This window comes from Ascidia mentula, chromosome 4, assembly GCF_947561715.1.
Source record: "Ascidia mentula chromosome 4, kaAscMent1.1, whole genome shotgun sequence".
In the NCBI taxonomy this organism is placed as follows: domain Eukaryota; kingdom Metazoa; phylum Chordata; class Ascidiacea; order Phlebobranchia; family Ascidiidae; genus Ascidia; species Ascidia mentula.
This window is the reverse complement of record NC_138569.1, coordinates 18,631,328-18,650,619: the sequence shown is the minus strand read 5'-3', so window position 1 is coordinate 18,650,619 and position 19,292 is coordinate 18,631,328. Positions and strand designations below refer to the sequence as shown.

The window sequence follows — 19,292 nt, the reverse complement described above, 5'->3', positions numbered from 1 at the left end:
TGGCGTGCCGCAGCTTGCAGCTTGTACACTGACGCACGACGCGCCGTACAGCTGAATGTCTCTTAACTACCCAATACTACTCGCGAGCACATGTAGAGTTCCGCTATGTCCTTCAGAGCGGTGATAATAGTCTATGATTAAATCCGTCACATGGTGGCGATGGGGCAGAATTACCTGATGTTTCTGTTGTACATCCAAGTCTGATTTTCGTAACCTTCCTCCAACATGAATTATTCCGTTGACGACACAAGGGTAGAGCTTGCACAGCGACGACGCATAGCTCGTTGCACGATGGTGTTTAATTCCTTCTTCAAAACTTCTACAGTTCACCAGATTCGCTAGATCAGCAGGAAAAGCTTCTCGTTGCACCAATTGCAGAATATTTCTCGTGGCCAGATCCAACTCTTGAACTGTTATACCAACCGAACAAAATTTCGGGGTTTCAGTGAAAACTGCAGCTCCTCTTCGTCCGTATTTCCACAGCAGACAATTCCTGAAGCGGGTTAACCAGGCAACTGATGTTTGTAAGGTAACCCACGAGGAGAAATGTTGCAACAGTCTCTGCAAAGGCATTTGGTTAACGGTCACATTCGCAGCACAAACAGTGTGTGCTTTTAATTCGAGATCTGTATCCAGCACGGGAAGGACATGCGGTTGATCTGGCCAAAATTTCCGACCTTTCCACAGGAATTCTGGGCCCCTAAACCACGTTCTGGCCTTTTCAAATTCGCTAGGCATCAACCCACGCGAAGCAATGTCGGCGGGATTATCCTTACTCCCCACATGTCGCCACTGCGACGGTATCGAGTGCTCGTGAATTACCGTGAATGTAGTGCAACACCGTGGTGGAATCAGACCAAAACCACACATTGTCTACGTCATAGTTCAATTCCTGAATAATCATTGTCCCCAATTTGACAGCAGTTACTGCGGCCACTAATTCCAGCCGAGGTATCGTGACCGGCTTCAGAGGGGTCACTCGTGATTTTCCTACCACCAATGAGCAGTGTATATTCCCGCTTGAGTCCTCAAAACGTAGATAACAAACGGCGCCATACCCGGCCTCGCAGGCATCACCAAAGCAGTGAAGTTCAGTCAATACGATAACAGTGTCAGGCGGTTTGAAGCAACGCGGAATTGTCGCGTTCTTTAACAAAGGCACATGGTCCAACCAGACACTCCAATGCTCGACCACACTTTGGGGAAGTGGGTCGTCCCAACCAAGTTGTTGGTTGCACAGATTCTGCATCAGTCTTTTCATGGGAAGGACAAATGGTTGAATAAACCCCAGCGGGTCGTAGACCTGACTGATCATTGACAACATACCGCGGCGAGTATGTGGTTTTTCCTTTATATTCACACGAATTCCAAAACAGTCGTTGGCCATGTCCCACTGAACACCCACGCTCTTTCCATCGGCAAGTATGATAAATCCAAGTTCAACACCGCTTCTGAGCGGTCGTCCTTGTCTACAGATTCAAGCACAACAGATGAGTTGCTGAGAAATTGCGTAAGATGAAATCCTCCCTCACGCAAAATGGCACTTACATCCTTGATAAGCTCAGTGGCCAGGGCAACTGTTGCCACTGACTTAAGACAGTCGTCTACATAAAAATTCTTTAAAACAGTCTCAACAACAGGTGTCGAAAATAAGTCCTTCTTATCCAACGCTGCTTTCCTCAGGGCAAAGCTTGCACAACTCGGCGAAGACGTGGCACCAAACAAATGCACAAGCATTTGGTAGTCCACAGGGGGACGTTTTAAATCGCTATCAGGCCACCATAGAAATCGTAGCGAATCACAGTCCTTTGGAAGAACCTTCACCTGATGAAACATGCCCGCAAAGGCAACAACCTCCTGGCGAAAACGTAGCAGCACTCCCACAAGACTATTGGTAAGGTCTGGCCCTTGCAACAGCGTGTCGTTCAAAGAGGATCCCTTGTGGGAAGCAGCACAGTCGAAGACAATTCGAAATTTGCTACCCGTAGCATGGTGTGGTATGTACCATGTTTGCTCTGTATATGGCAAACAGTCCGTGGGTATTCTCCGCGCAAACCCTTGTTTTAAGTAGTCCTCTATTTTTTCTTTGTACTTCTCAAAAAGCTTGGTATCTTTCTCAAAACGCCGCTTTAGATGTAGCAAACGTCGCTCTGCCAAAATTCTATTGTATGGCAGCTTCGGTTCGGGCGACTTCCAAGGTAACCCAATCTGGTAATGTCCATCCACTTTGATGACACTATCTTCCATAATGGAAATAGCGCGTTTGTCGTCAAGTGACAGTCCCGGGCCCTGATGGCCTTGCTTTTTTTTTATGTGGTAAACATTTTATGTGGTAAACAGGATATTGAATGACTCACTTTACTCGAGAACATTCGATGAATTTATCATATAGGCCGCAGTATGGGATTATGCAGTGCATGTGCAAAGCTGCGCGCAAAACACCACGCAATATAAGCACTGCTTTCTGTGACGTATGTTACACATGCGGTGGCCGGGTATTCGCCTTTGTACATTTGGGTGCGCAATTTTGGCGTTTATTTAGCTTTCACAACAGAAAAAACTATTTCACGAGACCCTATATACGCTTGTGATAAAACCTAATAAAAAAAACGCATTCGCATACCACAACGTTGACAACATGACTGTTCCGGTCGCGTATCGTACGGCATCTCATTCAGTGTACATGCTGCATCACAATGCAAAGAAAGTCACCAGAATATTACGAAATTTGTGCGGTTTCACATGGAAACGCATTTTATAGGAAAAAGGAGATATAGTATGCTTCCAAGTATGCCACTCCACTGCTGCTTCCATCCAGAAAGTCTGAACGGGATTAGCAAAATTTCGTTGTGGGACTCTCGACACAGGGTCATCAATTTATTTTTACCGACTCCTTTAACTTTTTTCGGTCACGCCTTTTACCTTGGCACACGGACCTTAATGTCCTTTGGGAGGGTGTATGCTAGTTTTTTTTTTAAAGAGCAATGTGTTGAGGAATGGTTATGGGATTTGTTAGGCTGAATTTTATTCTGTGTATTAACAGAAAAAATGGCATTTTTAGTATTGAGGACCCTTATTACCAAGATCGAATCTAGTGATAGTGTAAGGTGTAAATACTTGTCTGAAGTTCCCTTTTCATGACTTTTTTCGTGTTGTTAATTTGGTCCTTTTTTCTTGCAAAATTTTGTGTAGTACCCAAACCAACCACATCGGTCCGGACTCCCTCCTTTTGTGAAATATTTTGGCCCGTTTTAATAGCTAAACAAACGCCACTGTATTTTTTTGTCAAATCTCCATGAAAACCAGAAATTTTCTTTAACGTTGACCAAAAAAACGCATCGTACATGCATTCGCCATTGTTTCCAAACAGGGGTCATTGTTACCCAACACTTCGCATTGTTACCAAACAAGTTGCATTGTTACGAAACAAAAATGGATACGCGCATGATGATAATGCATCATGTCTCTCCTTCTGATTGTAATGTGCCAAAAAAACTTATTTCTTAACTACAATACAGTGATTGGTTCAAAGACACAAACAACAATAAAAGCTCATGATAATTGTGTTTTATTCACACTGTAAAAAGCATAATAGTTGCAAAAGGTGCACATTATTCAGATAAAAAGTGGTGAATTGAATTTGGAACATAGTTTTCTATGTGCATTAGATGCTTGTAGTTTGCTTTTGTGCAAAAAACAAAATGTTTTCCTTTTTAAAGGTGGCTAAGGGCTGAAGCAAGCAAAACAGCAAAATTGCTCCCTAAACACTAGAAAAATCTTTAAATCAGGATCCCATGGCTAAAGTAAGGATATTGAGGATGTGCTCAATATTGAGGATGTACCCATTATACTAGTTGTGTTAAGCGCTAACCTCAATAGAGCTATTGCTTCATGATGTTGTGAATAACCATCATTTTTCGAGTGTTTAGTTACAAGCAAAAGGATGCATTCACTCTCCTCAATGAGTGGAATAATGGCTTTAACTTTTGCATCCCCGCCAGCTGGAACAAAATCTTTTTCCAAAACAATGTTGCAGTTGTCAAATTTATTTCTGTTTTCCTATTCTTGCTTTATTTGACCTGCATGTCCATTATCATTTTTGTGGTGAAGCAAAGCCACCTATGTAGAAAAGTGTGAAGGTGGCTATGTTAAATGCTAAACCTTGACAAACCCTTAAACCCAAGCAAACCAATTTTCATTGAGTTTGTGAATAAAAAAAAATATTTTTTTATGTTTCATGTATTTTTCAATGTAATCCGATGTGTGAATTATGAATATAATACCACTACAAAATTCATTACCTGCAGTTTGTTATTTTTCGGACGTCCCTCCTGTGAATTGACAGTCCAATTAATACCTTCAGCATCGCCCTGTACATAAGTAATGACATTACTAAGCTGTCATAGTGTTTTAGAATGCCTCACCTGTGAGATTTCCTTAAGCTTCCCATTTCTGCACAAAACTAGTTAGCTTTTAACAAAAAATCTACATTTAACCATATATACGTTAAACCTAGTTGGGTAATTTTATTGTCAAAATCAATATCACATTATTTTTTAAAAGCCCGATGACCCAAATAAAAATAGCGATGCCATTGTTTTAACAGCGTGTTTTGTAAAAAAGATTATTGATTTAAGTGCGGCAACGGGTCTAGTGTACTATTGTACGTACCTATCTTCTAAAAATCGGGGAACCCCCAAATTACGTCACAATGAAGGTGGGGTCAAGTTATGACGTCACACCAAAAATTACGTCATTGTGACGCCACTAACCGAAGATATGCAACGACGAAGTTTTCTCGCCCACACACACATACGCGGTTCTCCTGCAGGCACATGAAGGTCGGCAAAAGGCACAACAGCAACAAAGAAATACATTTTTACGCTTCATTGATTACATAATGAAACAAACCTGTGAGAAACTTGAAATTGGGTACGATCAACCACAAGGGTGCGTAAACCAACATATGAAAAAATGAAAGTCGTGGTTAAGGCGCCCAAAGTATACATCCATACGTACCAATAAAGGAGACGTCACACAAACTTTAAATTTGGTACAGACAACCACAAGGGTGACTACACCAACATACTAAAAAGTTAACTCGATACCACTTAATTGACCCTTTGTTTATTGACGACAAATATTTGTTTGTGACGTAACAATTACATTTAAAGTCGATTTTAATCCGTTCTCGAATATTACAAACAAGAGTCCCTCCTTGACAATCGAGCCCATTCTCAACACAATCCAACAAGTATTTCTCTCAAAATTCATCAAAACTTTAACCGACGTTAACACGCTTTAGCGACGTTGGCGGTAATAAGGTTCCATAGTGTACAATTGTACGTAACCATGAAAAAGACGTTGTATAAACTTGAAATTAAGCACAAACAACCAGAAGGGTTTCCACACCAACATACTAAAAAATTAACCCGATACCACTTTATTAACCTTCTCTAAATGAACGATAAACTTTTATTTGTGACGTAACAATTACATTTTAGGTCTATTTTATTCGGTTGTTGTATATTATAAATAAGAGCTCCTCCTTGACAATCGAGCCCATTTTCAACGGAATCCAACCAGTATTTCCTTCAGAAATAATCAAAACGTCAACCGAAGTCGACGCGCTTTGGCGACGTTGGCGGTAATAAGGTTCCATAGTGTACAATTGTACGTAACCATGAAGGAGACATCGTACAAACTTGAAATTTGGTACAGACAACCACAAGGGAGTCTACACCGACATACTAAACAATAAACCGGATACCACCTAATTAACCCTCTCTTAATCGACGACAAACTATTGTTTATGACGTAACAATTACATTTTAAGTCTATTTTAATCGATTGTCAAATATTTTAAAAACGAGCCCCTCCTTGACAATCGAGCCCATTCTCAACAAAAACCAACAAGTATTTCTCTCAAAAATCATCTAAACGTCAACCGAAGTCGACGAGCATTAGCGCCGTTGGCGGTAATAAGGTTCCATAGTGTACAATTGTACGTAACCATGAAGGAGACGTCGTACAAACTTGAAATTTGGCATAAACAACCACAAGGGATCCTACACCAACATACTAAAAAATTAATCCTATACCACTTTATTAACCATCTCTAAATCAACAATAAACTTTCATTTGTGACGTAACAATTACATTTTAGGTCTATTTTATTCGGTTGTTGTATATTATAAATAAGAGCTCCTCCTTGACAATCGAGCCCATTCTAAAGAAAAACCAACCAGTATTTTTCTCAAAAATCATCTAAACGTCAACCGAAGTCGACGCGCTTTGGCGCCGTTGGCGGCAAAAAGATGCCATAGTGTACAATTGTACGTAACCATGAAGGAGACATCGTACAAACTTGAAATTTGGTACAGACAACCACAAGGGTGTCTACACCAATATAGTAAAATCTTAACCCGATACCACTTTATTAACCCTCTCTTAATCGACGACAAACTAGTGTTTATGACGTAACAAACATATTTTAGGTCTATTTTAATCGGTTGTCGAATATGTAAAAGAAGAGCCCCTTCTTGACAATCGAGCCCATTCTCAACAAAAACCAACAAGTATTTGTTTCAAAAATCATTAAATCGTCAACCGACGTTAACACGCTTCAGCGACGTTTACGGTAATAAGGTTCCATAGTGTACAATTCTACGTACCCATGAAGGAGACATTGTACAAACTTGAAATGTGGTACAGACAACCACAAGGGAGTCTACACCGACATACTAAAAAATAAACCGGATACCACCTAATTAACCCTCTCTTAATCGACGACAAACTATTGTTTATGACGTAACAATTACATTTTAAGTCTATTTTAATCGATTGTCAAATATTTTGAAAACGAGCGCCTCCTTGACAAGGAAGCCCATTCTCAACAAAAACCAACAAGTATTTCTCTCAAAAATCATCTAAACGTCAACCGAAGTCGACGCGCATTAGCGCCGTTGGCGGTATTAAGATCCCATACTGTACAATTGTACGTAACCATGAAGGAGACATCGTACAAACTTGAAATTTGGTACAGACAACCACAAGGGTGTCCACACCAATATAGTAAAATCGTAACCCGATACCACTGTATTAACCCTCTCTTAATCGACGACAAACTTTTGTTTGTGATGTAACAATTGCATGTACTCCTCTTCTGGCATAAAATAACGTACTGTATTTCTTCGGCGTTTCGTCTGCCATGCGGCGAGACTTCATCAGGTATAATGCAAAAAGTGAACTGCACTAAAACACGCAGGGACACAAAAGAAAAAAGGACACCTTGACACCGCTTGTCAAATCACGTGCTAGAGGCAAAAACGCCAAACATTGCAGGAGACACAACAGTTACAACAAATTATTATAAACTGTCGGAAAGAAAGCACATTGTTCTTTGTCGTTGACGCACCCACTATTTTTGTGGATGTGAAGCAACTCAAGAAACAGCCGCTTGGAGTGGTCCAACTCCTTCTCCAGAACTTGGGCTTTATCGAAGACAACTTCGTGTCGCAATGTCACCGCACGCTTGGACAACGCAGTCTTGCTGGCATCTTTCGATGCGACATCAACAATTACAGTTTACAACTGTTTTGATCGACTCTTAATTATTATCAAGAAGAACTCCTCTTTGACAATCGAACCTATTTCCGCACTGTAATATTTTTATGTTATTTGAGATTTTCCAACTGCACCCTTGAGGTAATCTCCATGCAGTCGTTAGGGTTTTTTGCAGCAGGACCCTTCGCCATTAGCCATATTTTACCTGCACGAGAGTTAGGTTTTTTGCAGCAGGCCCCTTCGGAATTAGCCATATTTTACCTGCACGAGAGTTAGGTTTTTTGCAGCAGGCCCCTTCGCAATTAGCCCTATTCTACCTGCGCACATGCGTCTTCCGCAACGGGAACGCCAGTCTATCTGAAAAACTACATTCGTATAAACTGTTAAAATGTACCACATTAATCACACTTACATTTACACTTGATATTTTGGATTAGTGCTGATGGCCAGCACCAAATCATGGAAATAGTGCGACTTCGGTCGCCTCTGACGCCACATGAATTCGTCCAGGTACGTCGGAATATAGTCCCGATGGACACCATTTTTTTGGCGTAACTGGCGTTTAGCCGCCGACCACAGGCTTTCTATGGTGTTAATGTGGACGCCTTGTGACGTAACATACTGCACAGAGTGATTCACTGTTCTGTGAGTATATCCGATGTCTACAAATGCAAAAACACACGTTTAAAAAAACTACATCTACTGGTCACTTAAGTGAAGTTACTTCCTAAATTGTTATAGGCCCGCCACTCGTCGGACCAAATTTCTGTGCCGGGCAAAATGTGTCGGCGTATAACTGCCTCCAAGGTTACTTGGTCCCTCGAAGGAACCAATTCCATAAAACAGTCCCTGTCAAAATAGTTCTGTGCAAAATGCAATTAACACGCTTTTGAAAAAGTACTTGGTTTCCACATCAATGCCACCGAACACCCACTGCTGCGGAATCGGGCGAGCCTGGGCGTTCGAGCAAGGCTTTCTCTTAGCAACCAAGGACTCGTCGATGCTGACGACATGTCCTGGGCCTCCAATGATGCATGGATTCCGCAGAAGGTCCTCTGTGCATATCTGCATGATGCCAGTGTAAACCTTGTAAATAAGTATTAAACAACCTATTTAAATGGTAAAACCATCACCTCTCGGAGAAATCCACACCAATCAACAGAAATTTTGTTAGAGATTTCTGCCTCTTTCTCGATCGCCTCCTGACTCCGTCCCTCAGCCCAATAGTACAGAATTGTAAGCAGTTGAACCATGGACAGGTTGCTTCCTTCGAAGAACGATCCTGTCCGAACGGAGACTCGTTTTCGACATTCCTGCAAGCATGAAGGCAACTATAGGAAGTGTATGTTAACGCAACTTCTTCTGGGCATTTCCTAAATTTGGAGAAGACAACGGGAAATGCAAATCAACCCTAACCCTTACTTGGTCCGGGCATCTCCATATTATCCCATCTTTGCTTGCCCGTAGGCGTTGTTCCATCATCAGCGTACCACAGACACAAGAGTGACTGTTGGCCAACAGCCTGTACTGCCGCGCAAATTTAATCGCATCCTCCACATAAAGCAAAGCTCCGCAGAGCGATAGTTGCCGAGCATTTATGCCTACCAACGAATTCATGTTGAATTTGCAATAAAAACCACATGGCAGATTGCTCGCTATTTCATTGAAAGAATGAGAAAAAGTGTAGGGGATATTGCGAAACAAAGGCCATTATCAACGTCCTTATAATGAAGTTGATATTACCAAACAAGGTAATAGTTTCAACTTATGGTTTGGCCAAATAAGGTAAGGTAAAAAGCCATGCTGTGGCATTTTCATAACGCAGTAAATACTGATATGTATAAGTTTACAGGCAGTTTACCAAAAACTGGCTTGATACACCCAGGAATCCGTTGCAATGAACAATGTTTAAATATTATTTGCTGTATCTGCCTTCAAATGACTTGAAATTTTCAACAAGTTAACTACAATGCAGATGGAGATGACCTGTCAAAACAGTTTTTGTTTAAGTCTTGTCGTTTTTCAAATATTGAAACACACAGTTACCATCGTAGCGCATTTTGCGCGCGGAAGGCGCGTTGGTCGTGCCCTCTGCAAAAAGTTGATGCACGGCTGTCATTTGCTGTATCTGCTTTCAAATGACTTGAAATTTTCAACAAGTTAACTACAATGCAGACGGAGATGACCTGTCAAAACAGTTTTTGTTTAAGTCTTGTTGTTTTTCAAATATTGAAACACACAGTTACCATCGTAGCGCATTTTGCGCGCGGAAGGCGCGTTGGTCGTGCCCTCTGCAAAAAGTTGATGCACGGCTGTCATTTGCTGTATCTGCCTTCAAATGACTTGAAATTTTCAACAAGTTAACTACAATGCAGACGGAGATGACCTGTCAAAACAGTTTTTGTTTAAGTCTTGTCGTTTCGGCGCTAATGCGCGTCGACTTCGGTTGACGTTTAGATGATTTTTGAGAGAAATACTTGTTGGTTTTTGTTGAGAATGGGCTTCCTTGTCAAGGAGGGGCTCGTTTTCAAAATATTTGACAATCGATTAAAATAGACTTAAAATGTAATTGTTACGTCATAAACAATAGTTTGTCGTCGATTAAGAGAGGGTTAATTAGGTGGTATCCGGTTTATTTTTTAGTATGTCGGTGTAGACTCCCTTGTGGTTGTCTGTACCAAATTTCAAGTTTGTACAATGTCTCCTTCATGGTTACGTACAATTGTACACTATGGGATCTTTTTGCCGCCAACGTCGCCAAAGCGCGTCGACTTCGGTTGACGTTCAGATGATTTTTGAGAAAAATACTGGTTGGTGTTTGTTGAGAATGGGCTCGATTGTCAAGAAGGGGCTCTTCTTTTACATATTCGACAACCGATCAAAATAGACCTAAAATATGTTTGTTACGTCATAAACACTAGTTTGTCGTCGATTAAGAGAGGGTTAATAAAGTGGTATCGGGTTAAGATTTTACTATATTGGTGTAGACACCCTTGTGGTTGTCTGTACCAAATTTCAAGTTTGTACGATGTCTCCTTCATGGTTACGTACAATTGTACACTATGGGATCTTTTTGCCGTCAACGGCGCCAAAGCGCGTCGACTTCGGTTGACGTTTAGATGATTTTTGAGAAAAATACTGGTTGGTTTTTCTTTAGAATGGGCTCGATTGTCAAGAAGGGGCTCTTATTTATAATATACAACAACCGAATAAAATAGACCTAAAATGTAATTGTTACGTCACAAATGAAAGTTTATTGTTGATTTAGAGATGGTTAATAAAGTGGTATAGGATTAATTTTTTAGTATGTTGGTGTAGGATCCCTTGTGGTTGTTTATGCCAAATTTCAAGTTTGTACGACGTCTCCTTCATGGTTACGTACAATTGTACACTATGGAACCTTATTACCGCCAACGGCGCTAATGCTCGTCGACTTCGGTTGACGTTTAGATGATTTTTGAGAGAAATACTTGTTGGTTTTTGTTGAGAATGGGCTCGATTGTCAAAGAGGGGCTCGTTTTTAAAATATTTGACAATCGATTAAAATAGACTTAAAATGTAATTGTTACGTCATAAACAATAGTTTGTTGTCGATTAAGAGAGGGTTAATTAGGTGGTATCCGGTTTATTGTTTAGTATGTCGGTGTAGACTCCCTTGTGGTTGTCTGTACCAAATTTCAAGTTTGTACGATGTCTCCTTCATGGTTACGTACAATTGTACACTATGGAACCTTATTACCGCCAACGTCGCCAAAGCGCGTCGACTTCGGTTGACGTTTTGATAATTTCTGAAGGAAATACTGGTTGGATTTCGTTGAAAATGGGCTCGATTGTCAAGGAGGAGCTCTTCTTTATAATGTATAACAACCGAATAAAATAGACCTAAAATGTAATTGTTACGTCACAAATAAAAGTTTATCGTTCATTTAGAGAAGGTTAATAAAGTGGTATCGGGTTAATTTTTTAGTATGTTGGTGTAGAAACCCTTCTGGTTGTTTGTGCTTAATTTCAAGTTTATACAACGTCTTTTTCATGGGTACGTAGAATTGTACACTATGGAACCTTATTACCGTAAACGTCGCTGAAGCGTGTTAACGTCGGTTGACGATTTAATGATTTTTGAAACAAATACTGGTTGGATTCCGTTGAGAATGGGCTCGATTGTCAAGAAGGGGCTCTTCTTTTACATATTCGACAACCGATTAAACTAGACCTAAAATATGTTTGTTACGTCATAAACACTATTTTGTCGTCGATTAAGGGAGGGTTAATAAAGTGGTATCGGGTTAAGATTTTACTATATTGGTGTAGACACCCTTGTGGTTGTCTGTACCAAATTTCAAGTTTGTACGATGTCTCCTTCATGGTTACGTACAATTGTACACTATGGAACCTTATTACCGCCAACGGCGCCAAAGCGCGTCGACTTTGGTTGACGTTTTGATGATTTCTGAAGGAAATACTGGTTGGATTTCGTTGAAAATGGGCTCGATTGTCAAGGAGGAGCTCTTATTTATAATATTCGAGAACGAATTAAAATCGACTTTAAATGTAATTGTTAAGTCACAAACAAATATTTGTCGTCAATAAACAAAAGGTCAATTAAATGGTATCGAGTTAACTTTTTAGTATGTTGGTGTAGTCACCCTTGTGGTTGTCTGTACCAAATTTAAAGTTTGTGTGACGTCTCCTTTATTGGTACGTATGGATGTATACTTTGGGACTTGTTTACCGCCAACGGCGCTAAAGCGCCTTAACCACGACTTTCATTTTTTCATATGTTGGTTTACGCACCCTTGTGGTTGATCGTACCCAATTTCAAGTTTCTCACAGGTTTGTTTCATTATGTAATCAATGAAGCGTAAAAATGTATTTCTTCGTTGCTGTTGTGCCTTTTGCCGACCTTCATGTGCCTGCAGGAGAACCGCGTATGTGTGTGTGGACGAGAAACTTCGTCGTTGCATATCTTCGGTTAGTGACGTCACAGTGACGTAATTTTTGGTGTGACGTCATAACTTGACCCCACCTTCATTGTGACGTAATTTGGGGGTTCCCCGATTTTTAGAAGATAGGTACGTACAATAGTACACTAGACCCGCGGCAACTCTTCAACCAATTAAGTGCCGTTTTTATTATAACCAACCTATGCGCCACCCACGTTCTATGACCAACGAGACGACCAGAGGGATGTTAGTTGACAAAAAAATCGCCAGGTAACAAAACTTTGAACGCGGGTTACTCGGCCGCCCTACGAGGTAGCAGCATGATTTTTTTACACCTAAAAGTTTATAGGCTAAACTTTCTAAAAATATCAAAATTATGAAAAAATACACATTCATAATCGGTTATGAATATCATATGCGTATTATGGCATAACTCTAAGCAACGACGTTTGCCGTTGAAATCCTTTGAAACAAATGTTCTTTTGCCTTCATTCGATCAAATAACACCAAATTTGACCTTCTAAAAAAACAAGAACCTTCTTTAATTGGACAAATAGTCACCAGACCCCCCTTGCGACCTTGAACGCTATAGAGCAGCACGCGAATCGAACACATTTCGGCCATAAAACCTTGCACAAACGTATGCCGATGAAATCCTTTTGAACCAACAACCTTACACACTCCTACTAGATGCCATTCCATGCAACCTGTACAAAAATCATCGAAATCCATTGAGAAACTGCAAAGTTATGAGCGTTTAAAGTTTTGTCGACTGGAAAAAAGTGTTGTCGACCAGCGTCTCGTTGGTCGTTCTATGACTGTTTAAAGTGCATCAACAGAATATAATCAAGCCACAAATCACGCACTTTATTGCGATTTGCTCCAGTGTTGCGGAACAGGAACTGCGTGTTTTAAACAGCCCTGGGGGTTTGCTAAGGCAATTATTCACCTAACTTGGTGCTATTGTGTGGTGGAGATATGGAGTTTGGCTAAAAATCCACCTGCGACCAATTTTGACCAGAATGTGTAGATGAGGGATTGATCTTTCATGAAACCACAAATGACTGTGTCCTTAAACGGGTCATCTCTCTTGAAATATAGCCCGAAGTTTTTTTGCCGACTTGTTGATTCAATTTTCTACAGGCCCCATATCAGTAATAATTCCCCAAATTCAAGTTTTGGAGGCCATCAACATTAATACCCATACTGAGTGATTTGCTTGTTTGCCCACAACAGTTCCTGTGACCCATGAAGATCTATTGGTACTATTTAAAGATAAAAAATGATTGCAGCTGCATCGGACAAGACACAGCAAGGATCTGAGGAGCCTCCAGGAGGATCTTATGTCCCATAGGATGGCAAAAACAGTCCCAGGGGGCAACCAAAGCAACTTTCCTGTGACAATTTTTTTTGCCATTGCTTAGAAAGGGGTTGGGGCCTACATTAAATTGCAAATTGGATGAGGTTTTTGTGATTCATTTTTTCGCAAAACCAACTTGCATATTTTGCAGCCTATTCAGCCTAAATAATGTCCGACCAGGGGGCGAAATGCCCCCTGGGGCGGCGCTTTAAGCAACCATCCTGCAACTAATTTTGACCTGAATGCATAGACAAGAGGCGGGTCTAACATAAAATCACAAATTAAGGTATACTTCTGTGATTCAATTTTGAGCTATGAACACTTGAACATTTTGGTGCTTTTTCAACTAACTTTTTCACAGCACCCAGCACCAAATGACTAGCTGAATGAGAAGGGCAAAAAATGCGCTAAAACTGCATCAAACCATAGAATACTAAAACATGGAATGGAAACTCCGCTGAAAGTGCCCCGTCACGCATGAGTAACACTTTACGCGAAATGAAAAATGCATTGGGTTAAATGCGATTTTGGTGTTTTTTAGGGCCCATTTAAATAGAACTTAAAAACCCATTAAATAGAACAAATTTTAAAACTTTTTTAAAGAAACAAGAAGTTTGGTCCCTCGTCTTTTGAAATATGCGGATGATTTTGAATAAATCGTGTCGCATCATTTTATACGGCGGTTTGCTGTCTACTGCTTTTTAAGTCAAAATATGAACAAATAATTGCGCGCTTTTGCTGTTCGCCAGCAATGGGAGGCCAAATCGAGTAATATTATCAACCACTATGCTTGTGATGTCAAATTAAATACTTTGCTTGTTATGTTTTTTTTTTAGGACAGTATCTTTGCACACAGTAATGCGGTTGTTTGGGAATATTTATTTTGCAAAAACATGTCATTTGACATAAATAGTTGACAAACGATAGTACAACTGTTTTTTTCTACGATTTCTGTTTCTTGATCAAGATGGAGATGAAGATATTAAGATGAACTAAATTATTAAAATCAGTTGGTATCAGGAAACACCATGTTCATACTGCCGAGCGCAAATGTTGTCAGTAAAGTCCAACACAAAACAACATTTTTGTGCATAATATGGGTTTGAAAAAGTCAAGCCTTGACAAACTATATGTTGATGCCTTGACAAACTGTATGTTGATTCCTTGAAAATACTCAAGGGCAGTTAGAATACTTCCAATATAAACCAACTATAATTTGTATAGAAGTGTTTGCATACGAGCAAATTCTGAAAACTTTCATCTTTTATTTCAACGTGACATGTTTCTTCAGAATATACTCAGAAGCATTTTAATACATATCCATATCAAATCCTGTTGTGTTTTACTGGAAACTGATCTGCGAAGAAAAAAAATGACTTCGAAAAAAAAACAAAAGGCAATTATGTTTAGTTAAACAAAATATTACATATTTTTAACTGTGTCATGAGCATTCAATCAAGTGTTATGATAAGAGTAAAAAAATATACTTCTGTTATGTGTGCAATAGTTTGACAAAATAATTTCCATCAAATTCAAATTGTTTTCTTCTCAGGGATATTGGACTAATCAACACTTAAAGTCAAACTTTCAGACAAAAAAGCCAATATACAACCAAATATTTGCAATGAAATCAAATAGAAAACTCAGTGATATGTGGGAAAAATGTATAAAGTAGATTACTAGTACAATAAAAGCAAGTTCATTGCTATTCACAAAGAATAGGCTCATATGTGGCATGAATTGCTCAAAACCAATGGAATATAAAAAAAGACACAAGAATTCATTTGATTCTGTCAATATTTTTTAGATAATTACCAACATTTATTTATCATTTAATATATAATTTCATAAAAGATGAAAAAATGGCCAGATTTAAGTATGGTTAACCAGTTAAAGACAATTTTTGAAAAAAACAGCAAAAATTGGCCCTATCTTATCTCGCTTACAATGACTACAATCTGACATTTTGGGCCAAAAACTACTTACTGTAGTACTGCACTATCTATCCAACATATGTCTTTACAAAAAGAGGAGTTATGAAACATTTTGATACATACCCAATAATGACTGCAAAAATGTGACCTCTGGGTCGGCCTGTTTTGTTCATATATTAGGTTTCTGAATCCCATGATTGCTTTTTTGGCAGATATGCAAATCTAAAACATTACGTCATCACTTGAATGACATAATACATGTCTTACGTCATCTTTGAGGTTAACGCGATGACGTATTAACAATTTTTCAGTCAGTTAGGTGACTTGTGACACACGGTTAAAAAGTGTATTATAGCGCGTCATAATTAAAATCATCCACATATTTTGAAAGATTAAGGATGGAACTACTTGAATTTCATTTAAATGAATTCCTGTGGTTACATTAACTTAGAGTTTTTCCCCGCCGAAAAACGCCAAAATCGCATTTAACCCAATGCATTTTTCATTTTGCGTAAAGTGTTACTCATGCGTGACGAAAAGAGTTTCCATTCCATGTTTTAGTATTCTATGATCAAACACGCTGAAAATCACTCTGGCAACAGCACGTGACTCCCTGCTCATTCAACCCGAAAATTTACCCCAATGCATCACCGGTTGCCTTGTGACATCGCTGAGTTTCTCTATGACCGAGCTACAAGACGGGCATTCCCTGCGGGCGAAACTTTTTTAAAAGAAATACTGATATGCGGTCTACAATGCCCGGCACCAACGGTTTGAACGTAACTTTTCATCAGCTGTATCTCACAAACCTGTGGCCGTATCAAGCTAGTTTTTTCGCCAAAAATTGTTAAAAGTAATGACCAATTCATAGTTTAATTTTTTGTTTTAATCTTCTATGTCACCTGCATTAAAGAAACTCGAACGTTCTTAGGTGTTTCTTGAAAAAGCGATCTGTGATTTTGGTTCAATTACGTTATGTCGGTTTTCTGTGTGGTAATATCGCCCACAACCTATATACGAGTTGTCGCATTGTCTAAAAGCTGTTTTTACAGAAAATAAAAACAACCCTACGAATCTGACGACCTGATGTCATCTTGTATTAAATGTAATTTGATCCTCGATGCGTTTTTCTTTCGAAATAAATTTGCAGAAAATTGCCAAGCGCTGTGAGCAATTTTTTATTTAGGAAGCTGGATTGAAGATTTTGAGTTTTTGCCGAGATTTTCCAGACCCTCATGTGCCTTAAAATAAGATATTTTTACTGAAAATGATTCTTATATGCAGTGCAGACCATAGTGAACCTGTTTGGTTTAAAAGAAGTGTTGCCACGCCGTTCATGTGACAAATTTGTATTTAGTTTAAAAAAAAACGGAGAAGTGTCTGAAAACGCACAAATTATCAGCCAGTTTACAAATAAAGCACGTTTCTTATAAACTAAGTCCCTATATAGATTCCTATGCACACTAGCTAATATGTCATTAACTTATTTGGGTGGTAGCATATGTAGGCTACTTGCATACAATTAATAGATGCAGGTGGAGAAAAGTTTGCATTGCCAGTGGGCGCGAAGGTATTTTCAGGTGAACCAAGTTACCATGCGGATAAGTGGGTAAGTGAGTTCATGCAGCTGTAGGACGCATATTGGTATTTTTATGAAATTTAGTTTTGGTGCTGGGAAATGCCCACCGTGTAGACCTGTGTCCCAAAGGAAATTCATGCATCACCAAGCAAAGCAGTAATGCATTTAAGTTAAATTTACGCTTGAATGAGCGCGCATGTGCGTGCTGTTGTCATGGCGAATTTTAGGGTGTTTGGGGCAGTTTTAGTGGGGTTTTGGGCTATTTCAATTAGGTAGTTACTTGCTGGTGGGTGCTGCTGAAAGTTATGTTGAAAATGGAGCAAAAAAATCAGGCTGTATTTGTGGAAAAATGAATCGTTTAAGTGTCCAATCATTCGTGATTTTATGAAAGATCCATCTCATATCTATAAATTTTGATCAAAATTAGTCCGAAAAAATGGTTTAGCCATAAACCCTAGGGCCATTTGCCCCCCTGGTTACTCAGCATTTTGGTTAAAAGATCAACAAAAAATGGATTTGGATTTTGTAGAAAAATGAATCGTTCAACTACCCACTCATTTGCATTTTTTGTAAGTTCCAACTCTTCTCTATGCAATGGCATCAAATTTAGTTGCTGAAAAAGTGTTAAAGACCGCATATCAGTAATTCTATTAAAATAGTTTTGCTCGCGGGAAATGCCCGTCTTGTACTCCTGCGTCATAGAGAGTCTCAGTTTCGTCACAAGGCAACCGGTGATGCATTGGGGTAAATTTTCTGGTTGAATGAGCAGGAAGTCATGTGGTGTAGCCAGGGCGATTTTCAGCGTGTTTGGTGCAGTTTTAGTGCATTTTTTGCTCTTCTCAGTCAGTCAGACGTTTGGTGAAGGGTGCTGTGAAAAGTTTAGTTGAAAAACCATCAAACTGTTCAAGGGGATGTAGCTCAAAATTGAATCACAGAAGTATACCTTAATTTGTGATTTTATGTTAGGCCCGCCTCTTGGCTACGCAGTAAGGTCAAAATTAGTTGCAAGATAGTTGCTCTTAAAGCACCCCCTAGGGGTCATTTCGCCCCCTGGTCAGACATTATTTTAGCTAAATGGGCTGCAAAAAATTTAAGATGGTTTTGCGAAAAAATGAATCACTAAAACCTCATCCAATTTGCAATTTAATGTTGGCCCCAACCCTTTTCTACGCAATGGCAAAAAAATTGTCACAGGAAAGTTGCTTTAGTTGCCCCCTGGGACTGTTTTTGCTATCCTATAGGACATAAGATCCTCCTGGAGGCTCCTCAGATCCTTGCTGTGTCTTGTCCGATGCAGCTGCAATCAATTTTTTTTCTCTTTAACTAGTTCCAGTAGATCTTCATGGGTCACCGACCACAGGAATTGTGGTGGGCAAACAAGCAAATCACTCAGTATGGATATTAATGTTGATGGCCTTCAAAACTTGAATTTGGGGATTTATTACTGATATGGGGCCTAAAGCCTTCCCCCCAGGGCTGGTTATACCCCCCTGTTGGTCATATGATCTTCCAGGAGGCCCAACAAGTCTTTGCTCTATACAGTCTCATCCAGGAGCAAAATTTTTTTTTTTAACTTTGAAGAATTTTAGGTCCCTATGTAAGTCACAAGATCCATCAACGGTCATTGGGAAACAAGCAGAACAGTTGCTAGATGCATTACAGCTGAGGGCCTTGAAAACAGGATTTCTCCAATTTAATACCTATATAGGTCCTGTAGGCTATAGTGTAAACGTATTTTTTTGAAGCCCAATAATCGTTTTATCTCAAGATGAAAAATCACATAGTGGTAAAATACTCCGATAATGTATATCATTTCCTAAATAAAAGAGCATCTGATGGGCTTGAACAAAGCTAATACTGATTAGGTGGTATCCAGTTGCCCTGCTGCCCTTGGGTGCCTGGATTTTGTT

The 19,292-nt window shown here is 39.5% G+C and overlaps 2 protein-coding genes across 2 annotated transcripts; both read right to left on the bottom strand.

Annotated features, from left to right (window-relative positions):
• Window positions 1–1,356: 1,356 nt before the first annotated feature.
• Window positions 1,357–2,247, bottom strand: LOC145898246 (uncharacterized). Its single transcript, XM_082986674.1, has one exon. The coding sequence runs from the start codon at window positions 2,245–2,247 to the stop codon at window positions 1,357–1,359; it is 891 nt and encodes a 296-aa protein (XP_082842800.1).
• Window positions 2,248–7,676: 5,429 nt separating this feature from the next.
• Window positions 7,677–9,183, bottom strand: LOC145898245 (uncharacterized). The gene is made up of 6 exons (XM_082986672.1): window positions 8,989–9,183; window positions 8,700–8,879; window positions 8,468–8,652; window positions 8,291–8,415; window positions 8,058–8,228; window positions 7,677–7,771 (listed from the first exon to the last, which is right to left on the bottom strand). Exons 1-6 carry the CDS (start codon window positions 9,181–9,183, stop codon window positions 7,677–7,679), a joined length of 951 nt encoding a protein of 316 aa, XP_082842798.1.
• Between the last annotated feature and the right edge of the window lie 10,109 nt (window positions 9,184–19,292).

Bases quoted from the DNA above. Each gene is read 5' to 3' on its own strand.
- LOC145898246 (XM_082986674.1), bottom strand. From the start codon at position 2,247: ATGGAAGATAGTGTCATCAAAGTGGATGGACATTACCAGATTGGGTTA.
- LOC145898245 (XM_082986672.1), bottom strand. From the start codon at position 9,183: ATGAATTCGTTGGTAGGCATAAATGCTCGGCAACTATCGCTCTGCGGA. The intron at 8,880-8,988 runs GTAAGGGTTAGG...TCATGCTTGCAG, and splicing joins TATGGAGATGCCCGGACCAA to GAATGTCGAAAACGAGTCTC. The intron at 7,772-8,057 runs GTCAGAGGCGAC...ACTCTCGTGCAG, and splicing joins CCTGGACGAATTCATGTGGC to GTAAAATATGGCTAATGGCG.